Genomic DNA, 24,500 nt, shown 5'->3' with positions numbered 1-24,500 from the left:
TTATGTTTCGTGCTCATTGCAGTGCCAGCAAGCTGTGGTCAGCGGTAAACTACCTGTGAGAATCGATGACGCAGTTTATCTTGCCGCATTACAGTTATATATTGAGGTCAGTATTGATAAGTGATGATCAAACCATTGGAAAACTGTATGTACTTTATATAATACAATTTTCATAAGAATGTGCTCAGAGTTTGGTAGCCAAAGTGCAATGGTGATTCCTACTCTTGGAAACACGACGTCCATTTGCACATTGTTGAAATTGTACTGAAGAGTCACCAGAGCAAAGTGTTCTAACTTCTACAAATAAACGTTGCATAGCTCTAAGAGTGCTCGAACTACGCATGCCTAGTGAGCAAAATGATTATTTGATATCAGTGGTTTTCTTGTGCAAAATTTTACACTAAAAAAGATCAAAAGACTTAATGAAGAACAAAAGACATTATGAAAGCTTCTTATGTAGTAGAGTTTAATGTAATCACAAGAAAATTGAACAAAAAGAAGGACAAATAATTAAATGATAAAGATATTTTTAAGTCTATCCGTCCTTATGTGTTCAACGAAGACTTGATGAAACCTTCTTATGTAAGAGAGTTTTCACAAGAAAATTGTGTGATTGGCTCATAAAAAGATGTTATCGATATTCCTTAGCATATTTGTCCTTCATTTTTATTCTACCAAAATTATAAATTACGACATTTCATCTACAGCAATCGTCATCAGGAGACCAACCCAACTCAAAGGTGTTCGTCACGGACTACAGCATGGAAAAAATACCTACATCTCGCATTAAACTTTGTCTAAATCCTTTCTTTCATCGAGTGAAGAATGTCTATAAAAAAGTTCGCACATATAATGAACAAATAACAAGGGATGCACCAAGTCAACGAAAGGCCAAACATGATTTCATCGATTGTTGTCAAGGAATGGCCGCCTATGGCTGTACGTTTTTCCGTGTGAAGGTAAATAACTACCAATACTTGATTACTAGGTAATGCTGTAGCCATACCGATAATTGATAAAAAACTAACAATTATTGGATGAGGTTTAACATGATATCAAGAGTTATTCAGACCGAGATCATGAATGAAATTTATCTTCTGACGCAAAGCTGAGGCAGATAAAGTTGACCGAAGTCTGAATAATTTTGATATAATGCAAAAGCCGAATTTAATAATTGTCATCTTAATATCTCATTCACCTCGTTCAACTGAAATAGTAATAAAGTGTTTGATGTAAAACATTTTCAAAACCCTTTTTTTAATTTGCCCTTTTCAGACCGTTTATTCAATTTCCTCTCCATTAAATATGTTGTAAAGTCAGCTTCGTCGCTTTTTTAGTGTTTTTCAAATTTTTTCTTTATTTCAGGAGATTTCGTCTAGTAATAAATCAAGCATGCGCAAACGACTGCTTGGCGTTGGCGACAAGGAAACGGTGCTCCTCGAAAATAAGAGTAGGAACGTGTTGAAAAAATGGGATTTGACGAGTTTGCTGGGATGGAAGGCGGAGGAAAACAACATTTCGCTATTACTGTTGTTTTCCGAGTGCAGTCTTCATTTTCAATGTGAAAGTTACGAAGATAGAGAACTTCTTCAAAATACCATCAAGAAATGTGTCTTTAAACGTCATTGCGAGGTAAGGAATTAGGAATTTGTCTTGTTTTTGTGGTAACCTTGCAAAGATGATGTGATTCAAACTAATTGTAAAAAAAACAAATTTGAAACTTTTGCTTCGAACGAAAATAGGTTTTTTGGTCAGGGCCTTGTCTTAGACTCGCAGTATCGAAAAAAAGTTTCACTCTCATACAATTAATTGTCAATACAGTAAGTTGTCTGTCATACATGAAATATTATATTGAAGTTTTTACTTTTTCATCAACATTAACTTACTATGTTTGCCGTATTTTTTGTCACAGTTAAAAATTTATTTAGCTAGATGTTTACGAAAATCTCGCTTTCGCAATTTTTGCGTTGACCTTACTTATGGTTCTGTTATATTACCTCAAAATTAATGATTAAAAACATGAATATATTAGTTCTAGTGTTATATTGTTCATTTTATTTATTTTAAATTTCCCACCCCACCAAACCACGCATTTGAGAGGTTATCTCGGTCCCTCCTACCTCCTTCCCCTTTTTTGCTATTTCCTATGTCCTTGTTTTCGAGATGTAAAAAGAATTTAAGCAATCACTAAAAACTAATAATTACTCCTACTTAAAAAAATCAGATTTATTGAAAATAACCTCCTAGCGATCCATGCATCCTTTGAAAATGTACGGAGGTTATCCCATTTGTTTTCCTGTGTTTTACGTAGGGAATAAACAGGAAAGATTATCTTCCATGGACGAAACGATCAGAAGACAGACAAAACTGGGGAGATGCAGCGATGGAACAGGAGATCAATTGTCGATTGGAAGTTCTTACAAAAACTACCAACATATTTCAAAGTCGTGATGAGTGGCAATCTTATAGTCTTATGTACACGATACGAGGAAATGAAGGTGTTGTGAAATGTTGGATTGTTATTGTGTTCACTAATTTTTGTGGAATTATTGCTTTAACTCCTGAATAATACTCCTTGAATAGCAGATGGACCAAGGAATGATCTTATCATCTAATTTTTTGTTTGTGATTTGTGTTTGTGTTCAATTTTCTTATGATTACATATAACACTCTTGTGTAGTAAAATTTCATCCAGTCTTTGTTGAACACACATAAAGGACAGATAGATTGGAGAATATCTTTTTTATCGCATTATTTGTCTTTCATTTGTCTTTGTGTTCAGTTTGCTTGTGGTTATATCTAACTCTCCTATTTACTTAGGAAAGTTCCAACAAAAAATTGTAGAAACACATGATTAGATTGCCTTTATACATCTTTTATCATGGCCTTATTTTATTCACATTTCCCTTTTAGAATCAAAACGTAGACGACACTCGTCCCCAGTTCACAAAAATTCTAAACAGCGCAATGATCATTTAACTTCGATGCCGTTCTTTAATAATAAGATGGCCGTCGATGAGAATGTGGGTGACGATGTCTGTGTTCCATTGATGGCATATAGTGTTGGTACATTAGATCAGAAGATAGCTGAGCCTTCGCACTTATCAAGTATTACTTCATGTTAGTAATTTTTTGTTGAATTACTTTGTTAATACGTGTTGTTTTTAGTAAGAAAATATATAAGAATTGAGATAACCTGTGTCAGTGCTGGTAGTGATGAATGAACAACAGAGAACAAGAACAGTTTTTACACTATCTAAGATATATAAGAAATAAGATAACTCGTGTCTTGTAGTAAAGTTGATTGAAGAACAGAGATCGAGAACAGTTTTTACACTAATTATGTAAGATTTAAGATAAAGTGTGTCATTTTCGGTGGTAATGAATGAATAATAATGAGCACTCATCAACCACAATTAGCACGAAATCTATGTTTATTTTTATTTAGCCTCGCAATACAAGCTGTCGTCATCACCAACAAGATCAACATTGAATCAACCTTCGTTGGCAAATATGATTACTAACTACGAAGATTGCTCAAGAGCTCAAGGACAGAAACCGAACACAGAAGACTTAATGTCTTCTTTAAACCTTTTTGTTTGTATGTGTCCACCAGACGCTGAACTGGCAAACTTTAACCGTACTGATTTCACGTAAGTAAATATTTGTGTATGATGTGAACCTCCACCTTAGTTTTATGCCTTAAACGGCGACGTCTCCCGTCTCGTGTGTGTACTATAACTTGCCCAAGATATCGAAGTCAGAATGATGTGAGACAATTAAGATAGAACTATTAGAGACCTAAGTAGTGTGCGGTTTTTTATTACATGAACATTAACAAATATCTCTAAAACATTATCTAAAGGGTGTATCAAAAGAAACTCTGAACACATAGTAAAAACGTCGATAAAGTTATCAGTGCGCAAGATCTGCAAACACCTTTCATGGAAAAGATAGTTGGACTTCCAATGGACAGTCTGACATTTAAATGTTTGCAAATTGTAATTTTTAAAGTAAGAATTCTGTTACCCTGAAGCACTTTTGACATAACCTGCGCGCAAAAATGACAAAGTAAAAAAGCTATTGTAACACTTAGGATTAAAATATGGCACACGTTGTTCAAGGGAACCAAAATGTAGCCTAACCGTACGCAAACGCTAGGCATCCAAATTGTGGGATATTTTGAGTTTTCCCTTTTTAAATGTCGTTTTCTTAAAAGTCATTAATTATTGATATTTGTATTAATTCAAGCATAATTTAACTAATTTGCGCATAACTGTTGAGGATTATAGCAAGAAGGTAAACACGAAAAATTCAAACAAATTCTTTATTTCGAAGCTACGAAATTTTCTAACACTTTGTTAGCTTGAAGAACATGTGTCATATTTAACCCTTTGTGTTCAAATTGCTTTTTAGTTTTCTCATTTTTGCGCAAAGCTATTACAAAAAAGCTTCTCAGTAACGCAATTCTCATTTTAAAAATTTTTTGCTATAGATTCACTGTCACATAAACCATTAGAAGTGTAGCTACATATTTCCGCAAAAGTTACCCAAATCTTACGCGCTGATGACTTTAGTGACGTTTTTCATGTTGTTCAGTTTTTTTTTTAAAACCCTGTATAGTATTTCTAGTCTGTTTATGATAAAACTTGGCAGACGTTAGCATGCGATAAAACAAGCAGCAGTATTCATTACAATTTGTATACTCAAAACAATTGTGATACAGCCGAATTGAACACAGCCTGCATCATATGCGTACGCGTCGGGTTGAGGGCAGCTGCCCCAATTAAGTTTGAAGATTGAAAAGTTGGTCGAGTTTTTAATGTTAGTTTGGCGAAAATATGGCGTAACCTTAATTGTGATTTTGGGAAAATATATGCGCCCCCCCCCCAAAAAAAATGATACCTTCCGTACGCCTATGGCCTGCGTCTTTTGGGTTATAACATACACTCTCACAAAATACAAATCATAGGTTACAATTTCTTTTTAAGAGGTGTAATTTGTCTGTTTACACGAAAATTGTATAAATTTAGATCTTTACGGTGTTTGCTGTACACTTTGAACACTTTCAAACGTAGACAATAATCAAGACCTTACAAAATATAAGATATTTATCGTGTCCTATGGCAACTTCATCCAGAAACACAAGCTATTATAGTTTTTTTATCATCATTCTCAAAGATGCAAAAGCAGGTTCACTGCGTCACATGTGTGACCCACGAAAATAAAAGATTTAAAGTTTTCTTAACAAGTGCAAGACTTCATGTAATGAAAAACTGCAAATCCCTTAATCCTAATTTAAAGAAATATAGTAGCATGATTAACATCCTTTTACATATCATAGAACTAGTTGGAAAGAAATGTTCCCCACAATTTTACTTTCAGAAAATTTCTTATTGCATTTTCACTTTTGTAAAACTATTCGTTAATACCAAAGCCATGTCGTAAGTTTCCACTCTTAATATAAGCTCACTAACACACAAAATTGCTTTCCGACATTTTAATAAACCCAAAACTTCGCATGTCATATTTTAAGATATTTTAGGCATTACTACAAAAAGCTGGTGCTCGTTTTAAGCATTTTTGTACCTTGTAATTGATATGCGTTCTTTTTTTTTCTCTCTATGACAAGCTTGTTTATTTATGATATCAAAACTCGTCAACATGTAAGGCTTATAAGCTCTCTTGGCTTACAAAATTTGCTTGCCGCATTATGTAAGTTTTTGCCTTATCTTAGGAAGCTTGGGGTACTTATTTGAATGTTTAGCCAATCAACGCCAAATACTGTTTTGTATGTTTACACACAGTTTGTTAAAGCTTCTTCGCTTTCCACGTGAGCTGGCCAGACAGATCACTCTTATTGATCATGGACTGTTTCGCAATATTACTACCGCTGACATACTGAAGCGTGTGACCGACGGCTCAAATAAGAGGCAAAAGAAAGATGAGAATTACCATGGAAGGACTACTGTCGAGTTATTTTCGGATCGCTTTAACCAGTTAAGCTCTTGGGTCGTGGCCAGTCTCCTCAAGGAAGAATGCGATGAGAATGTTGCCGAAATGTTGGCTCAGTTCATTGAGACCGCAAAGGTTTGTGGGAAGATCCTTCAACTTTTTAAGTCTAGCGTTTCCTAACCGGGATTCAGCGAGGCGTGAAACAATTTTGAGTCTTCGAAAGGAGCAAAAATTTTAAACAAAAAACTTTAACCTTTTCTTAAGCATCATAAGTCATTTTAGTTGTAATTTTCAAATCAGGCTAAATTTATTAGCTTCCATTTTAAAGGTTTTGTGAATTTGCAAAGTAAGAGCAGAAAGAAATTATTCAAGTTTTTTTGTCGTGAAGTGTTTAATCTTGTTCATTTGCCAAAAGGATTTAACGCTGAGCTGAATCCCGACTACCGGACTCATGTGAACAGCCTAGGTGGTTTGCAGAACACGTGCGAAACTCTCTTACAAAATACTAATATACTTAACAATTAAACTGAGACAATTGTGATTAGTGTTTAATCAAGCGCCCTTCTAAAAATCTCACAATGATGATAAAAAGATAACACAATTCAACAAAAAAAAAAATACTGAAGAGCACGGCAACAAGTATCCACTGAAATGTTCATTCAAACCAAAGCACCGTTTTCTGCCATCCTGGAAAACTATTTGCCGACGTTACAAGTAGTAAGCCTTGCGCGAAAAAGTCTGAGATCGATTTACAAAACTCTACGACTGCGAGCTCGCTGTATTTAATTTTCTACTCTTCTTTTTTAGCAATGTCTTGAGCTTCGTAATTATAATGCCGTAATGGCGATTGCTGTGGGTGCTCTATGTAGTTCACCAGTTCGACGACTTCGTAAAGCAATCCCTGGCCTTATCCCTAAGGCATACTTGGATCAACTTCATATCATGGAAGTTTTGATGGACTCAAGAGAAAATCACAAGAAATATCGAGAATCGTTGAGAGTATGCCCAAGTCCAGCTGTCCCTTATTTTGGTTAGTGTTGGCTGAATTTATTTTATCTGTAGGAATCATTAGTTGTTGAAACTTGACCCCTTACATACTCCTGTGTACTGTCTTCTTCAGGTCTAGTGTCTTCATCAGGAGTGATCTAAGGTTGATAGTTGAATCTTTATCTTCATCAGAAGTGATCTGTTGTTCAAACTTGAGTCCTTATATACTCCAATCTAGTGTCTTAATGTGATGTTGAGAATTAAGTTCCCATATATGTAATTACGAAAGTCTTTCTGTATTGTGCTATTATTGTATTTCAATGGAATTTTATTATTAATTGTTTCAAGGAGTTTATCTCAAAGATTTGATCTACATATCTGAAGGAAACCCAGATTATCTAAATGGTGGCATGATAAATTTAAGCAAACGGAGATTAATGTACAGTGTATTACACGAGACCAGACGGTTTCAAGTGAAATCTTACAATTTCGAACAGGTTTGTGTTTTTTTTTGTCAGGGGGACTCTTGTGTCAACACATGCAATGATCGTAGGTTACGTAACTTGTTCTTACAAACTTACATATGTGTTTATATTTTACAAATGAATATCGATGTGGGAGAGTTAAGCAAGTAAAGAAAACTATAATATCAGATTAGGGATCTGGATCATGTTGCACGAAGGCTGAATAGCGCTATCTAGAGCCCTGTATTGGGAGAGTTGGGACATAAGGTCTGGGGGAACGCGGCGCCATTTTCGTTTCTACTTGTAAGTTAAACTTATAATGAAACTGTGTGAAATTGGCTAAATGAGCAAATAAGTGAAGCAATTCCGCCTTGTTAAATGGAAATTTTTAAATACATCGGAAACCACTATCAAGCTTTTGGCGTTTTTGTGAATAATTACTGCAAACCAAACTCAATTTTATTGATTTGAGCTACATTCGCGGTTGACTAGTTCGTGCTTTGAAACTAATCGTGACCTACTGCTAGGCGTTTTTACGTATGTGAACGTATATTCTGGCAGTTTTCACCAATAGCACCAAGATATTTGTTTTCATTGCTTATAATTTACCAGCTTTAAAGAAAATACTCGACATTTCGGTTGCATATTCTTGGCCAGGAAAACACGTTACTAAACATACGCATCCAGATCTGAATACGCATCCAAATCATTGGTTTGGGAGGCATAAGGTAACTAAAAATAAATCACTGCAGCTCCATTTTGGTTGTATTTAAATTTCGAAATCGTTGAGGCAACTTCACTGGTAAAAATATATTCTGTAGAAATTCATCACTAATGATCTTATTCTACAACTGGAAAGTATTTTGAATTTACAATTGAGCTGCTATAATTTACTTTGACTTAAACTGTGCCTGCCATTAAATCAGTGTTATCCATAGTTGGAAAAAGTTTTGTTTTGAAGCACTGTAGTCATGAAATTTTGCTTAGGTAGTACATATTTTGCAATGTAATCCAGGCATGAAAATTTAATGCAGACAGATTAAAAAGGTTTTTTGCTGGAAAATTATGGACTTAAAATATTTGTTGGATGCAGTAGCTATTTAATATTCTATTAATGTAATGTGAAGTTGTCAATTTCTTTATTGCTTGTGAAACTGTGATTACAGTTAAAGTTGAATTCTAATGCAGAATGGTATATTCTTCTATTTGGTGAGGCATTTGCTGAAAAGAAAATTATTGTTTGTGCATTATAAAACAATTCTGCTGTTGAAGAACAGTCTTAATTGCTACAAATATTACTGTTTGTACAGACTTTGATATTGCATATGAGTCTGATCCAATTTTTAATCTAGCTTAAAAAATTAATAAGTTGAGTAATGACAAAACGTCAGCATGTTTTTTCAAATTATAAAGGCCAAAGACCACACCAAATCATTGATTATTTAAAGATCACACCAAGTCATTGATAAGCCAATTGAACATGCTCTGGTTTAAAGTACAGACAGCAATTTATATTTTATTCCAAGTAATGCATTTCACCCAGCTGTTTCAGTAAATATTTTATTTTTAATTACTTGTACTCTAATTTCAAATTATGACCTAAACGTACAAAATGCAGAATTCAAAACTATATTATTTTAGCATATTGGATTAGACATAATTGTTTGAGTGGCTAGGAGCTTGTAAATTAAAGTCATATTTCAGAACATAATGATAATTTATAATCTTTCTATAAAGCACAGGCTTTTAATGTAGAATACTATTGAATCGTTAGCATTGGGGAAAAATTTTCCAGTGATCTTAAAGAAACGACAACCACTTTTTTCACAAGTTGGAAAAAATTACTTTTCAATGGGTTGCGCTATAAAGGCTTCGTTCAACTGGTCCCCTGTTATTTAAAAATTGAACTATAGGTCGTTTTTTTTTCAGGTACCTGAAATTCGTGAATATCTTTTTAATACAAGATTTTATACGGACGACGAACTTCATCAAATGTCGAGGAAAATCGACACGAGTTCACGACGCACAATCTCGGAATGCAGTCGTGAGGTATCGATGTCGGTATCGGGGGCGTCTATCACGTGACTTGTATCGATCGTAGATTTCAAAAATGTCGTGTGTATGGTGAAATATGTCAAAATAATTGCGTTCATGGCTGGATTGGATGTGAAAAAGGTTTTTACGGATGAATAGTTACACATTTTATTGATCCATATTGAGAAGAAGCTCATATTCACATGTTTCTGCTCTTAACGAGCAAGTCTGCTGTTTGGATATTCAGTTTGTAGCCTGTAACGAATAAAATAGTTTGATGTGATATGTGCACATTTGAGGTTTTGCACAATGCAGTAAAGAATACTTTTAATTTATTTGAAAGGTGACGACGATTAACTTAAAAACGTGAAATTTTGATGAAAAAAAACTTTGCGTGCATTCAAATCTGGTATTTATTCTGTAAAATTTGTGTTTTGCTAATGTCGCGATGCGACATTGATCTTTAACCCTACATTGCTACCCCGTCGCACACCTTTTTCATATTTGCGATAAATTCGCCGCTATATAACTTGCTTTTTGGCGCGTTCTAACTGACTTGCCACCCATTTTCATTTTTTAGATCTAAATACGTCCGAAATATTACTTGTTGATTAGAGATTGATAGGGATTGAATTCGCATATGGTACACGGTGTTCCAAAAAACGGAACCTACGTACAGTAATTAGCTGGTTCCGGTTTTTTTTGGAACACTATGTATACGCCATGTTTTTGGCGACAAACCGTACGCGAGAAAACTATATGAATGACTCACTCTCTCTCCGTCTTGTATAACTCCATGGTTTCACATGGTTTAGCTGGGCTTAGCTCAAGAATACCGTTCAACAATTACTCTCCATGAATGGTTAAGTTTTCTGTCCTTTACTGTTTATTGATTCTTACTTAACATGCATTAAACATTAAATCACACTCAGTAAAGTTTATGCATGAAACAATGAAATTGTCTTTCATTGTGAAGAAATGACAGTTTGGGATTTATTCGCCCGTTTCTTCTATTGTGATGTAAATTCACTGCGAATACAAGATTAGACCATCTCAGCTTGGCAGATATATTAATCAGCTTCGCTTTGGCAGATAACACTGACCTCGATCTGAATATTTCTTGATATCATGCTGAAACTCATCCAATAATTGTTTAATATATACTTGTATAGGTGATAGTATGGTTTTGAGTTCATTTGCGTACAAGCATTTCTTGATATTGACATCGTTGCATTTAAAGACTGCAACATGTTATCGCAAAAAGGGTTCCAACTTTGAAATGCCTTGCTCACCCATAGAATCAGATGTGTTTTCTTTTCAACACACTTCACAAAGATTATTTGCAGCAAAAAATGAGAAGATCTATTAGTGAACATGAAATTTAAGAGTTGAAATTACATTAAAGCTGTCTTCGTATATTTTTAGAGGTATGTGATCATGATATTAAGAAATTTTCGTTCCATTTAATGAAACGGTACATAAAGATTTACCATTCTTATATGTTAAAGCAAATTAGTTTTATTTTATGTACGCGTCGATCTATGTCAAACAAACATTGTTTGTGACTTAAAATTGACTAAAAACATTCATTAATGTAGGTACAATTTAAATCTAAACCTAGTTTAAAGATTGTTTCAACATTCGTATAACAAGCATTAAAACATGATTTTTGTCAAACCACCAAATATTACAGGTCACAAATATTTATTCAAATTATATTTCAAACATTGCGTGGGAATGAGTAAATGGAAGCGTTTTGTTGTTATTCGGAAGCTATTTCGGTCATCGTTGATTTTAAACCATCGCTGTAGAGGCTTTGTACGGTGGCTCACATGGTTCACACACAAATAAAAAAATATGCACATAAATTTGTTAAAATATATAAAATAACCTACACATATTAAAGAAAGCAAAACTCTGGGCGCGCATGACCGCATTTTACGTTAAAAACAAACGCCGTCTAGTATGTCTAGCTTTTCCTCTTCATCATTTTTACAGTGGTTTTTAATAAGGCATGTTCTGGCTGCACTGAAAACAACTTAAAAGATAGGACAGTAAACTGCGAAAGCTGCGACGCCATAGAAATATTTGTAACCGTGGCTATCCATACGATGCTATTGTTAATATTGATGTGCAAATATCACAAGTGACATTGAAAAACCGTTTTAGACGTTAAGGGCTGATAAGAAGAGGAATATTTATAACGAAGAGCAATTGCGTTTTCTTATTAATGGAGAAATTCAAGGGCCTGGACAGCTTTCCCGAGAACGAGGAATTTGGCATGCCTTGCGCTTAAAACATGGTGTGCATGTAAGCCATCGTGTTGTTTGTAAACTGCTGAGAGAGATTGACCCTGAGGGTGTTGAGTCAAGGAAGACTAGGCGACTACACAGAAGATCATAAACCAGCAATGGGGCAAATGTCTGTTCGACCTTGGTATGATTTTTTTATGTTAATATAATCCTGCTACCTCTCAACCTCTCCTTACGAAAAGGTTTAAACCACCATTAGAGGGAGAGAGCCAACTTTAAACATTGGTCACAAATGTGTGATAGGCTTGAAAAGTAGGGTTAAGATTAACATTTAATCAATAATGTCAAACTTAAGAAATTCAGAAAAGGATATATGGTGAAACTGTTAAAATACAATTGACCATCCGTGACCATTTGAAGATAATATTCCCAATGCATCTGAGAATAAGAAAATAGCAAAATTCTCCTTTTAATTGTTCCACATAAATGTTACAAGTATTCTCTGCTATAAATTGATGCAGTTAATGCAATGAGTACTTCAAACTGTTGATCAAACTGAGCAAAATGCAAAAGTTATAAAAACGCGAAAGTTACCAAACCAATAAACTTATTGCTTTTTTAAGATCTGTTCTTAGCTGATGACACTCAAGTTTCTACGTAGCAGAATACTTCTCGGAATCATGGAAGTCCGTCGCGAAGCGAGGATGACGTCAGTGGCGCCTCATACGGGGTGAGGCGTACTGATTCCTGGGCAAGTAGTATGGAAGTCCTGCGCTGCCCAAACTCCAAGACTCCCCTCTCGGCCTAGACGATGTAGTCCAAAGTCCAAAGGAACACATAGTGCTACAGTTTGGAATCGCTTAGGCTGCAGGAGCTGCCAGAAAGACGACAGGGTATGTCAGCAGACTGCCTTTGGAGCCCCACTCCGGATTTCTGTCAGGTTTACTCCTTAGCCTTGTCTTCTCCCGACGATGCCCACAAGGCAGTGGGACCATTTATCCATGGGTGGAGCACACTTGGTCGTTGGGTCACTCCTGTGGACCCTCCTCCCTGGCCGTTGGCTGCCTGTCGCCGCTCGTCCGCCCAGTGGTGCAGTGTAAACACCACCCACTCACATGGTTTAGCCCGCCAGCTGAGACGGTGACCGGGGCATGGCGCTTGGAGCCACATGTGAGAGATTTAGGGATGAGTGGGGACCAGTGATGCCCGTCCACCCTACCAGGTAGAGTGCAGCAGCCAGACACCAAAGGTGCTACCCCTCCTCAGAGCCCCAATGCCCCACTTCTCGGAATAACTCTGTGTGAACAGATATGGCTTCCGTAACACCCAAAGCATTCAAGCCTTCCTTGAAACTGGTGTATTATGGTTCGCATCTTCTTAAAATATACCAATTGATTGTGGACTGGACAACTTTTTCACATCATCTTTTGATTGCTCACTTTCATTGTGCCCGCTATATCAAACATGCCATCCAACTTTTCATCCGTGATGAGTTATTGAGCATCATCAACACTAGCAGCTTCCAGTAATTTTCCTAAACTGGATTGTAACTGTCGATGTTGCATTCATTGAAAGAAATTTGATTTATGCTCACCAAAGAGAATTTGAGAATCAAGCAACCATTCTGTCATTAGGGTGAAAAATTTCCTTGCTCAACCTCCCATATCAACAGCCCCTTCATATTGACAAATATCATCAGTAAAATTTGCGGATAAGCTATGCTTTGGGGCGAAGGAAATTCTGTTTATGGCTCGATTTGGTTCCTTGCCATAAGTTTCAGAAAATATTTGTTGAGAGAGTTTTGCTAAGACCTCGGTCAATGTTACTTCTTCTGTAACTTTATCATTTGCTTCTACAACTTCAGCCACAGCATCAATCTCAATAAAATCAGAATTTGTTTCCTCCAAAAGCACTGTTGCATACATGTCATCTAAATCCTTAAGTTGGGGTTGAATGGTGTAGATGGAAGTTGAGATATTGCTGGACTTCACATAAGTGTTTTAAGTGTGTGCAGCATAATTGATGAACTGACCTGGTGTAATGACAAGTTGTCATCATCTTCATCTAAACTTTCGTTGCCAAGATAGTCTTCTGGTTTGCAAACACACAAAGTGAGTCTATTGTATGGCCTCCCAAGCTCATCTTTATACTCCTTCAACGTAAATGGTTTTTCAGTCACTGGTATCATAAAATTTGAGCCCCCCTTTTTTAATAGCGAACTTAAGATGAACGACGGGAACGCCAAAAACGGGGCACCGGAAAAATTTCTCTTATTTTGTTGTTGTGCGCATGCGTCGCCTACCGTCTTGTGCCGTAGAATACGTCAGGTAACGTATTTTGGCGTTGTGCAGAATACGTCAGTGTAATTTTGTGTTTTTACTTCTTCTTCTTCGAAAATCTGTACGTTAATTATCATTTATCAATGAAATATATCCAACACATCTGTCCCTGAACAAATTCGACAGCAGACAAGTGCAGAACAAGGGAAAAAACTTGGTTCTAAAAGTTTTTTAAGTTTTATAAGTTTTCAGTAAATTTATCAGCTGATAAATACACACTTATCCATGGTATATTTTCAGTTGACTTATATCGTAGGATTAAAGCAAACATTTTCTCGCTCTATTTGAGGCCTTTTAATAAAGATTTATCCATTTTAGCAAGAGAAATAGTTACACCAAACTGTTTACAAACAGTCAAACACACAGTAGCATGAAATTATGTAGAAACTTCACAACATTGACAGACCTACTAAAGAAGGTCGTTTGTTTTTCACTTTTGAAAAGCTAAATATCATAAATAGATCAAATTTTAAAATATTCTATTCCTTACCGTAGATTTTCTTGATTTTTGATGCATGTATGTACTGTGTTTTTCACACAATGCTGAAGCATTCTCAAACGTTACGCTGTATCTTAGTTATTTTTTACTGGTTATAAATTATATAGAGTTTTTGAGAAATCAGAAAAGAATGAATATTGAAAATATTTTTTACAGCAGAAGTTTTGAGCACCAAAATCCGCCAATACCACCATGTTCTTGACAACCGGATCCAGGCCTCTTTTCCCCTCCAGTTATAGGAATCGATGGTTCTGCTACATATAAAGATAGGTCGAAAATATTGAAGTAATTACATAACTGGACGGCGACCCATTAAAATAACTAAAACCAATGATTTAAGCAGTACTAGTATATCCACGCACAACCCAAGGGCAGTCCACGATTTAAACAATAAACAGTGATGGACTTTACGTAAACACGCACACTTATGCGTTAATTAAGAATATAAAATTTTTACAAGTAATGACCGACAGATGACTGAACAAAATTTTTAACAAATTGATAATATTTATTATGATGTGTATGGAGTATATTCATACAAATCTTCTTCTTGTTCTGTTACAACTGAAATTATCATAAAATACTGGCAAAAAAACAATAATATATGTGTATATTTGTTGAAATTATTTCTATAACTGTGCTAAACAAGTTTGAAATAGAAAATTTTTGAAAGAGCTTAATTAATGTCACTTAAGTGCATTACTCATCATAATCAGTATCATTTATTAGCAAAAGAACCTCTCCCATTTTTACTGACTTTTCTCCTCGGTTACTGAACCAGAAGTCCCATATCTCTCCATCTCTAACATTTACTTTGCAAGGCACCTTACTACCTGCTCTTCCGACTAACACTGTGTCACATCTCCCAGCAGCTCCTGTCATTACAGCATTGGGTGGCATAAGGTCTCCTTGTTTACTTTTAACAAATGTGTGCCCAGTATCTATCTTTATTAGTTCTTCCACCGCAAATGGCCTCCTTTAGGAAGAAAAAAATTTATGAAAACTATGGCCGAAACAATGGTTTTTATCGTCTATTGTATTTGCTTTTGTTAAAAGGTCTCCTCGTTCACAACTTTTCCACTTTGGTTTAGGATTTGACGGACGCACAAAGATCCCTTCCTTACTTCCTGTTATTGAGATACAGCCATGAGCTTTTGCATTAACTGCAAAATCTTCTTGCCACATTATACTTCCATCATGAACAGACAAGTAAGTTGGCTTACTGATGTCTTCAATAGCAACTGGTGTAGGCTTATTTTTTAAAAAACACAAAAGCCACCTTGAATCAATTGAAAATACGTTTTATTTTCCATACGTTCCTTTTCATTTTTTTTTGCGGTAGACTCCTTCCACATCACAGGGTGTGCACCTGATGCAAAATCGTTTGCTGACATCTCGACAACAATGTGGGAGTAAAATTCAAATTTATGTAATTTCTAAAACGAACGTAGAGTTTCTCCACTCCTCTAGTTTTGTTTGTCACGTAAATGTTATGCAGCATAGCTGGTGAACCTGTCAAAACAATTAAATAAGTCATTATCATCAACAGGCCATGAAATAAAATCTTTGGGTTGTATAGTTTTTAAAAATATATCTCTGCCTTAATAAAATCTTTTTGTTTAAATACAGTATGAAGAGTTGTGTTCAACTCTTCATACTCACTACTGAGAACGAATTGAATCCACAAAAAATTTTATAAATGAAAAGGAAAAATTAACTTATCTAAGAATTTTACAAATGTTATTTACGCGAAAGGAAGGATTATGAAATTGGCTCGTGCGAGTCAAATGAAAATATGCACAGTGGTGTATATAAAGCTCACGCTGGTTGCACTCAACTCGACCAAAAATTTCCACAAAACAAAGAGTTTGTGGGTTTAAAAATTCAAAATAACTTAGTTTGAAGTTCAAAACAACTTTAATCCATTTATTGCGGATTTTGAGCTGATGATCCAAATCTTTTAATAACGAATTTGGTTAAACACGCCATTTAACTCCATAAACACGCTATTAACGATTTTGGTTTAACAAGTAGCTGTGCAGAAACAGAGTGCCGGTACCATATTTTCGCAGCTTATTCGGGCTCTCAAAATTTAGCCCGACCAAACAATATATTTTATAGAAAAAATATTCCTACTCTAACTGGCTAAAGACAACTGAGCGTGCTGAAACTTGCAGATATGGAGAATCTTGTCACGCTCATTTTATAGAGCCCAACTTGAGCCTTCGACATTAATACTCGGGAAAACAAAGTATGCGTTATATGTTAAACTAGTATTTTACTTAAAATTTACTGAAGTTGAGCAAAAATTTTGCACCTATAACTTCATAAATGGCGATATTTTCTCCATTCGGCAAGCTGGCGAACCATGAGTTATTTAAAGACCAACATCCTCACAGTTGCTTTTATTTCTTGCAAAGAAAGCTTGACTCTAATGTACTTTTCAAAACAGGCTATATTTTGCTTGCCATCTTTCGTGTATTTCTGCTACTTTAACATCATAGATGAAGACAGTCCCTTCCACATTTTTGGCTTATTATAAAATTACGACATGGCATATTTGCACATTCGACATTTGTCTTAAAGTCAAAGACATTGGACATGGAACATTTATGATTTTGCACCTTATGTACACCTCATTTACAAATTAGGCAGGCATGATACATGTTCAAGCGTATAATGAAGTGGTATCATGATAAAAATGCTGATTCAAATTTATTGCCTTAATGGTCTGGTCAGGAGTTTGCATACAAAGTGCATGAGTCTTATCGCAGCTTTTATAAAGGCGATTTTTGTTTATTTCTTGAAATTGTGCATGCATGGTTTCCCTTTTCTAAAATATGGTTGAATAGTTTATGTTATTATTTTGAAATTTATGGACAGTTAACTGGAATCTTTCTAAGCTATTCTAAGTATATTCAGTGTTGGTTTAAACATGATGATACAAGATGAGTTTTTAAATGATATGGAAAGTTGTAATTATATTGAGTAACTTGGAGTTGACTGAAGCACCCGCCAAAGAATTATTGAGTTGTATTTGTCCTATTTAAAGGTATTAACACTTTAGAATAACAGCTTGGGTTTGTATATGTTTCTTTTGAGAAATAAAATTGAGTTGATGTATCAGTTCATAAACGTATGATATTTTCTTTACCGTGTATGCTCATTTTAATAGTGCCATATCATTCTTGTGAAGAAAATATCATTTTCCTTTTTTTATTTCCTGCTTAGATTATAGGCTGAATTTGTTTTATAAAGTTGCATTTATAGTTCCATATCAAAATGTTTTTGCAAGGTATTTGTGCTTTTTGAGCTCTTACAGAAGTGGTGTTTGCAATGTGGGTTTTTGTTCATGTAAGTGCCAGATCTAGCAGAATTTTTACGTCAAAAGATACTGGTACGTAGTTGCCGGGGACATATTTGCATGGTGTTCATTATTTAAATAAAGAATTCAGTGGATTGCAGCTTGTGTTTTGATCTGCATATAAGTGGTAGTAGTATGTCGGTCAAGTACTTTGAGAGTTCGTATGGAGGATTAAAAAATACAATGATAACAGTAATCAGAACGAAACTAGTGGCAATATAATGCTATTTCGAAAATAGTGACTGCAAAGTTATTCAAGCTCTCGGTTGAGAAAAAGTATTACACTTGAATAACAATGTGTATTTTCAGGTATAAATATTAGCACGCATCATTAAGCCTTAATTAGTGCCCATCAAAATATACAACAAATTTGAAGTTAATAACTATGGAAAATATTGTGTAAGTTAATAATCATGGCGAGGATTGTGTATGTTAAAAATCATTGGGAGGACTGTGTATGTTAATAATCATGGGGAGGGCTGTGTACGTCAATAATCATGAGAGGGGCTGTGTACGTCAAAAATCATTGTAAGGACTGTGTGCGTTAATAATCATGGGGAAGGCTGTGTGCGTTAGCAATCATGGAGAGGATTGTGTACGTCAATAATCACGGGGAGGGCTGTGTACGTTAATAATCATGGTGTGGATTGTAAAAAGTATGAACAGAATGTAGGAAATTCAATATCAATTTTAGCCGGCAAATAAATACTGTTAGAAAAACATATAAGTAAATTTAGAAAAAAGCTTTGGTCAAACGAGCGCAACATGTCTAGCCAACATTGTCCAACTTTGTCGGCTAAGGTGTTGCGACTTTGTTCTCATGAACTGGTCGAACAAGAAAAGGGGTAAAACGCGGAAACAAAATAACGAAAGCAGAATGACGGAAGCGGAATGGCGGAAACAGAATAGCGGAAGCGGAATAGGGGTAAAACGCAAAATAGAGGGTAAAACGCGGAATAGATGGTAAAACGCGGAATAGAGGGTAAAACGCGGAAAAAATGAAAATGCTGCATAAAAAGCTGTACATGGTAAAGTAATTATAAGTATTTGCTACAGTAAATATTGTTCAGTTTTAGACAATGAGCGCATGTGAAAATTAAGAAAAATGAAAATTCACTATTTATACTAATTAAATCCGTGTGTATTTGCAAATTGCAATTGACTCACGAATCATCGGAGAAACAGTCATTACAAAACCCTGCATATATGTAATGAAAATAGTCATAACGAAATAGCTCAGCATATTAAACAAATGCAAACTTTGCAGGCGATCACCAATATCGATTAGATCTCGTTCGTGCATACGGTACAAAAAACTTTAACTTAGTAGGAGCAGTTTACTCTTATTTAACCAGTTTAGTGCATTTACCGTAGTTTATTTAAGGCTTGGTTTACTTCGCTCATAGTACGTTTTGGAGAGTTTAATGAAAGGCCTGAGGCAAATGAACATAGTTCGCTTTCCAGTCTTTAACGATTTTCAAATATTTTTTGTGTGAATTTACATAATCTCAAATGACAGCAAATGCTCTAATAATATATCGCTGCAAATATATCAGCTGGAAGTACAATAATTTATTTTCAATAGATACCTGCAATGTGTTATCTATTTTCCTTTAAAAAATTAAACATTGTTTGCAAGACACAAAATACTTGGAATGTATATTCTTTTGAAGAAGTTACTGGAAAAAATAACAACAAACATCACGGCCGGTTTGCTCAAAAATTAGTTAAAACAAGTATCATATATTATTTTAACCAATACAAGTTACGTAAATGTGTTCATTTATTTAAATGGACGACATTTCATTCACGTCATCGAACTGTTTTGAAAGATAACTTTTTGCCAATTTTTCAGCAACCACAATCAACAAAGCAACCTAAGCCCATTTAGGCTGTATTCTATGGTGGATTATTGTTCAGGTTGAGATGCAGAAATTCATGACTAAGTAAAAACAACATAGATGTACTGATATGTACTCACTTAACATAAATCTGCCTGTTTACATCCCGAAAAGTTGCAATCAAGAGAGCTAGAGCCATCAAAAATTCGACATTTATTTTCTATATCCGCCATATTGTTTTGTGTGAAATTCGCTAAATTTGCTGGCTCATATTCAAAAGAACGGTGCTAAATAATGATTAAGGTCAATCTTTCTAAGTTAATTTGAAATGATATGTTTAGCTATTAATCTTCCATAGCTGCTTGATGGACAAAAAGACTAAAAATTGAAAAAACAATTCTTGAAATTGAATTGCGAAGGAGTCCTTCATCTTTTTGTGTAAATAATATAACGATAATAAATTGGCACATGAGATTGCGTACTCAGAATCCTTTGGTCGCCATCTAGCTCCTGCTGTACACACTGCTGAGCAGTGCATTCTTAATAGAACATTTCATTGAAATCGTTTATGAAGTTTTCATGTGTATCGTCGGCATCATCGTAATCGCTATCATCGCACTCATCCGGCTCTTTCATTGGGCCGTCATCTTCAGAGGCGTAGTTACTGCAGTCAGAACAACCGCAAATGTCAGTACATTGCAAACCAGACTTCACGCACGAGCATCGAAGATTCTTGCAACCAGCTTTACACTTGCATGTCACGCACTCAATAAGTGTATCTGGAGCAGATGGTCCAGTCATCCAAAGAATCTCTAACTGACCATTTTTCATATGCCATCCATGGCTCACAGGAGGTTGAACATTAATGTGCGATTGCAAACTATTCTTCCAGATGGCTGCTTGGTAGTTGGCTCTCTTAATGTGCAAAAGCATGCTATCTGCATTCGGGGGAAGGCATTCGTCCGAACACTTGCCAGATGCAACGAGAGTGTACCTAGGACCGAAAGAAATACAAAGCAAATGCAAAAAAGACAATAGTAGCAAAAATATATTTACATTTACCTTGAAGCATTAACTATCGCTGAACTCGTGTCAATAAATAAAGATCTTTACCAAATTGTAGAAAAATTGGACATTCCTCACCATCAGTAAGACAACAAAAGTAAAATCATATTGTAGGTAGATTAAGTACAGAACATGATGTTACAAAACAGGTATTGGAATACCTGTAACATATTGGTTTATTTGTTACATTATTTACCGATTGAGGGACGAAGGACTTTTCTTGCTTGCATATTATGCCTATTGATGGCAAAACTGCTTTAGTTCTTATCGGAGGTTTAGAACTGTCATAACAAAACGAGGATGATCGTAGCAGTTTCGTGTGAGGCTCATTTACATCTGTCGACTTATTTTCTTGTATATAGTTTTCATTGACAGTGGCTGCTGAAGCTTCAAACGTTTTGCTCATTCTTTTTTCAGCCCGTCTAATCAGGCCGACATTGGTGAACTTTGCCTAGCAATTTCTATGGTACTTTAACTCTCCACGGTACTCAGCCAAAGGACTTTTCATGGACTGAATTTTTTTCATCAAATTTTCGTTCTTTTCAGCGATGTCTTTTTGCTCACCATTGTATAGTAACCAAAGCTCGTGACAATGTAAAACTTTTTTCAAAGATGTCTCGGTAAAATCAGTCAATGGCCCATTTTCACCTTTAAAATGGATTACACATCCCCGCAAGCTCGCCTTTTTGTTGTTTTGATCATTGTGCATGTTACGTGCGTGGTCCCGAAAGAATAACTATTAATTTTGGTTCTATTTCCACACGCAACAAAGATAGTGTGAACCAGTTATATTTCTCAAACAATTTATTAACCAACGCGTAAATATTAAAGTGGATAAGTGTCTTAATTATAATATCAATAAGTATGAATAAAACTTATCTCCTCTGTCTGAGTACAACCGTGAGTCTTTATTCTTGAGCGTTCGTGAGTCCAACAATGATTCACAACAGTTTTCCAAATAGATTAAAGGCACAAAAGCCAAAAGATAGTTATGGCATAAATGCCAAGATAGTTGTCTGGTAGATTGTAGCCTGTCAAACTACTTCGGTAGTCTATGCCACCTAAGTTTATCTCCTCGTAGCTTGTGCTCGTAGGTTGTTCTCGTAGGTTGTACTCAGTGGTGTAAACTACTCATATATATATAATATCTAATGGGAAGTATTGTGGTTTTGTGACCTACATCCCATACGCAATACAGTATGTTACAGCACTAAATAGTTAACCACAATAACAACAAATGCGGTTGCGGTTTCAAAATATGTTTACGCATGTAAGCAAGCTTCTAGCGCATGCAAGCAAGCTTCTAGATTATGTCCTAATTAGTAATGACATTGCAAAATGGATTTTAAAGTTAAAATATAAAAATATGGAATGCTTAGTAATATAATATAATATAATAGTAGTTTGTAAATGATATTACATGATAGTAGTTGCTATCATGTAACAGTGCACACGCAATTTTTGCTATATTGTCATCAGTTTCACAAATAAAACAAGATGGCGACAGGTAAAACTTTAAACGAATATTATGAAACTTTGGAGTACTGAAACTCCAAAGATTGCAATTTCAAGAGATGCAAACAACTTAAATCATATTCAGTCATTAAAAATAAGTAGTTTTCTGTGATTTTTATGTAGTCATGAATTTCGGCATTTAGAAATCATTTTTTAGCACATTTTCTTGATACAGAATACGGCCTAATTAGTTAACAACTAAAGATGGCCAATAATCAAGTATATGCCCCATTTCAATGCCAACAACCAGTCCATCAACGACAGTAGCCACATTACTTCCTACATCAGCAACTAGAAAACTCCTCTTTGTCTATGATTCAGATTCATTCTAGTCGGCAGCAGGCTATTTACATTGTACTTTTGCAACTGTGTTCACCATACATTAGCTCAAACATGCTTTGATTGCACACAATTTCTGAAACCACATGTGCAATAGCAGCAGCCCCGTACGATTGTCTGAATCGTTACATGTGAATCTTTACAATGTGAATCTTTCTAATTTTGTTTATTTCTTATTTTAAATAACAGTTATACTAATAAAATTTTCTTCCAAAAGCCTTCCCATCCACTTCTCGTCATGTCTTCAAGACAACATACCTAGCTGGATGTTTTGAAGGAATTTTTTAATTTAAGGTAAATTGTTAAACGAATCGTTCTTAAAAAATATTATTCATATTTTTAATAAATTTTTGTCTATTCAATCAATCAAATTGTTTAACAGCTACAACATCATCACAGCTATGCCTATACAGTTAAAGGAATACTTAAATAAGGTATTGTGCAATCTTTAAATTATCATTCTCGTCAGCTTTTTTGAAAGTTTGGGGGGCATTGATGTAAAGATATATCATCACCACATCAAGAAACTTTTTCTTCCATTTAATGAAACGGTAAGATAAGATTCTCCATCATAAGATGATGGCTCAAATTAGTTTCTGTTTACGCGTATGTACGTATCTAAGTAGAACAAAGACTGTTTTTATTTAAAATTGACCAAAATACTGATCAATAAAGCTAAAACTCGAGTCTAGAACTAATTTGTAGTTTGTTTTAAACATTCGTGATGAACATAAGCTTGAACGTGGATGTTTTTAAACCATAAAATAAGCAAACAAATTACACTTGAGTTTCATTCATTGGATGAGAATGAATATGAGTTAAACGGACGTTGCGCGTACATGTAATTAAATTTGACAAAGTTTGTCTTATTTGGAATTTTCTTTTGTCATCATTTCACATTAAAATCATTGTTTTTGATGGTTTTCCAAAACATAGTTGTGTACATCCGTATAGTATTATTATGGTATTAAACATGTATGTGTATCTATTGACAAGCATTTAAAACAACTTAAAACGATTTTCTGTGAATTGCCTTTCAAAACTTATTAATGATTGAGACAATATGCAGTCGCTAAATTTCTTTACAAGATTTATCTAGTTATTTTGATTCATGGGCGTAGAAGCATCGATAATTTAAGAGGAGTCATATTCAAATATGGACAGTGTGCATTTATTAAATTCCTTTGAAATGTAATGTTTTAAACAAAAGAGTTGCATGTTTGTAAATACAGATCGTCCAGGTTGGTATAGTCCTGAGAACGACTGTTTTTGTTGTTGTTGACTGACGTTTCGACAACCTTAGCGGTAGTCATCTTCAGAGTCCAATAAGGACTAAACGTCACGTTAGCCGTATTTGTTATCTGGTTCTTACGTCATTGTATTGTCTGTACAGGAAATGTGAATTGTCATTGTGAATTAGTGTGAAGTGTAATGTTTTTAGTAGATCGTTTGTATTGTGAATAAGTCGTTTGTAAGGTGCCGGTAATTGCTGTGATCTGTTCAGGGGGTTTGTTCCAAGTTGGTATACCAACTTTCAGACTATTAACAGAAAAAGATTGAAAAGTTTTATTTAATAACAAATAATTTTACAGTATTTTTTCTGTTTTTTAACATTAAAATGTGTTTCTATGCATATAAAAACGCGAATGTTTTTAAGGTCCGTGGCGAATATATTGCAAAACCTATGCTCGGGACACTCACTATATTTTTGAATGCTCAAACGCAATGCAGATTGTTTGGAATTGTTTTCGCATACATTCAGATTGGTTACAATTTTTTTCAACTGTTTTCACATAAATCTAACCAATCTGCATAGCGTTTGAGCATGTAAAACAGATTTCTGGGC

At 35.0% G+C, this 24,500-nt stretch overlaps 1 protein-coding gene and 1 pseudogene across 1 annotated transcript in view; one reads left to right on the top strand and one right to left on the bottom strand.

Moving 5' to 3' along the window:
• Positions 1–9,845, top strand: part of LOC124451029 — a 31,507-nt gene extending 21,662 nt beyond the window's left edge. Inside the window, exons 20-29 of the mRNA XM_047001661.1 lie at positions 23–106; positions 708–959; positions 1,366–1,632; positions 2,312–2,498; positions 2,914–3,120; positions 3,449–3,653; positions 5,808–6,090; positions 6,763–6,985; positions 7,291–7,439; positions 9,336–9,845. Coding sequence (XP_046857617.1) covers positions 23–106; positions 708–959; positions 1,366–1,632; positions 2,312–2,498; positions 2,914–3,120; positions 3,449–3,653; positions 5,808–6,090; positions 6,763–6,985; positions 7,291–7,439; positions 9,336–9,491 — 2,013 coding nt within the window. The 3' untranslated portion in view covers positions 9,492–9,845. The remainder of the gene's footprint in view (positions 1–22; positions 107–707; positions 960–1,365; positions 1,633–2,311; positions 2,499–2,913; positions 3,121–3,448; positions 3,654–5,807; positions 6,091–6,762; positions 6,986–7,290; positions 7,440–9,335) is intronic.
• A 5,542-nt stretch (positions 9,846–15,387) lies between these two features.
• On the bottom strand, positions 15,388–16,485 carry LOC124451034 (annotated as a pseudogene).
• Positions 16,486–24,500: the final 8,015 nt, after the last annotated feature.

Source organism: Xenia sp. Carnegie-2017, unplaced genomic scaffold (assembly GCF_021976095.1).
Source record: "Xenia sp. Carnegie-2017 unplaced genomic scaffold, XeniaSp_v1 HiC_scaffold_24, whole genome shotgun sequence".
NCBI classification, from domain to species: Eukaryota; Metazoa; Cnidaria; class Anthozoa; order Malacalcyonacea; family Xeniidae; genus Xenia; species Xenia sp. Carnegie-2017.
The sequence above is the reverse complement of the archived record's forward strand: the minus strand, read 5'-3'. Positions and strand labels throughout refer to the sequence as shown.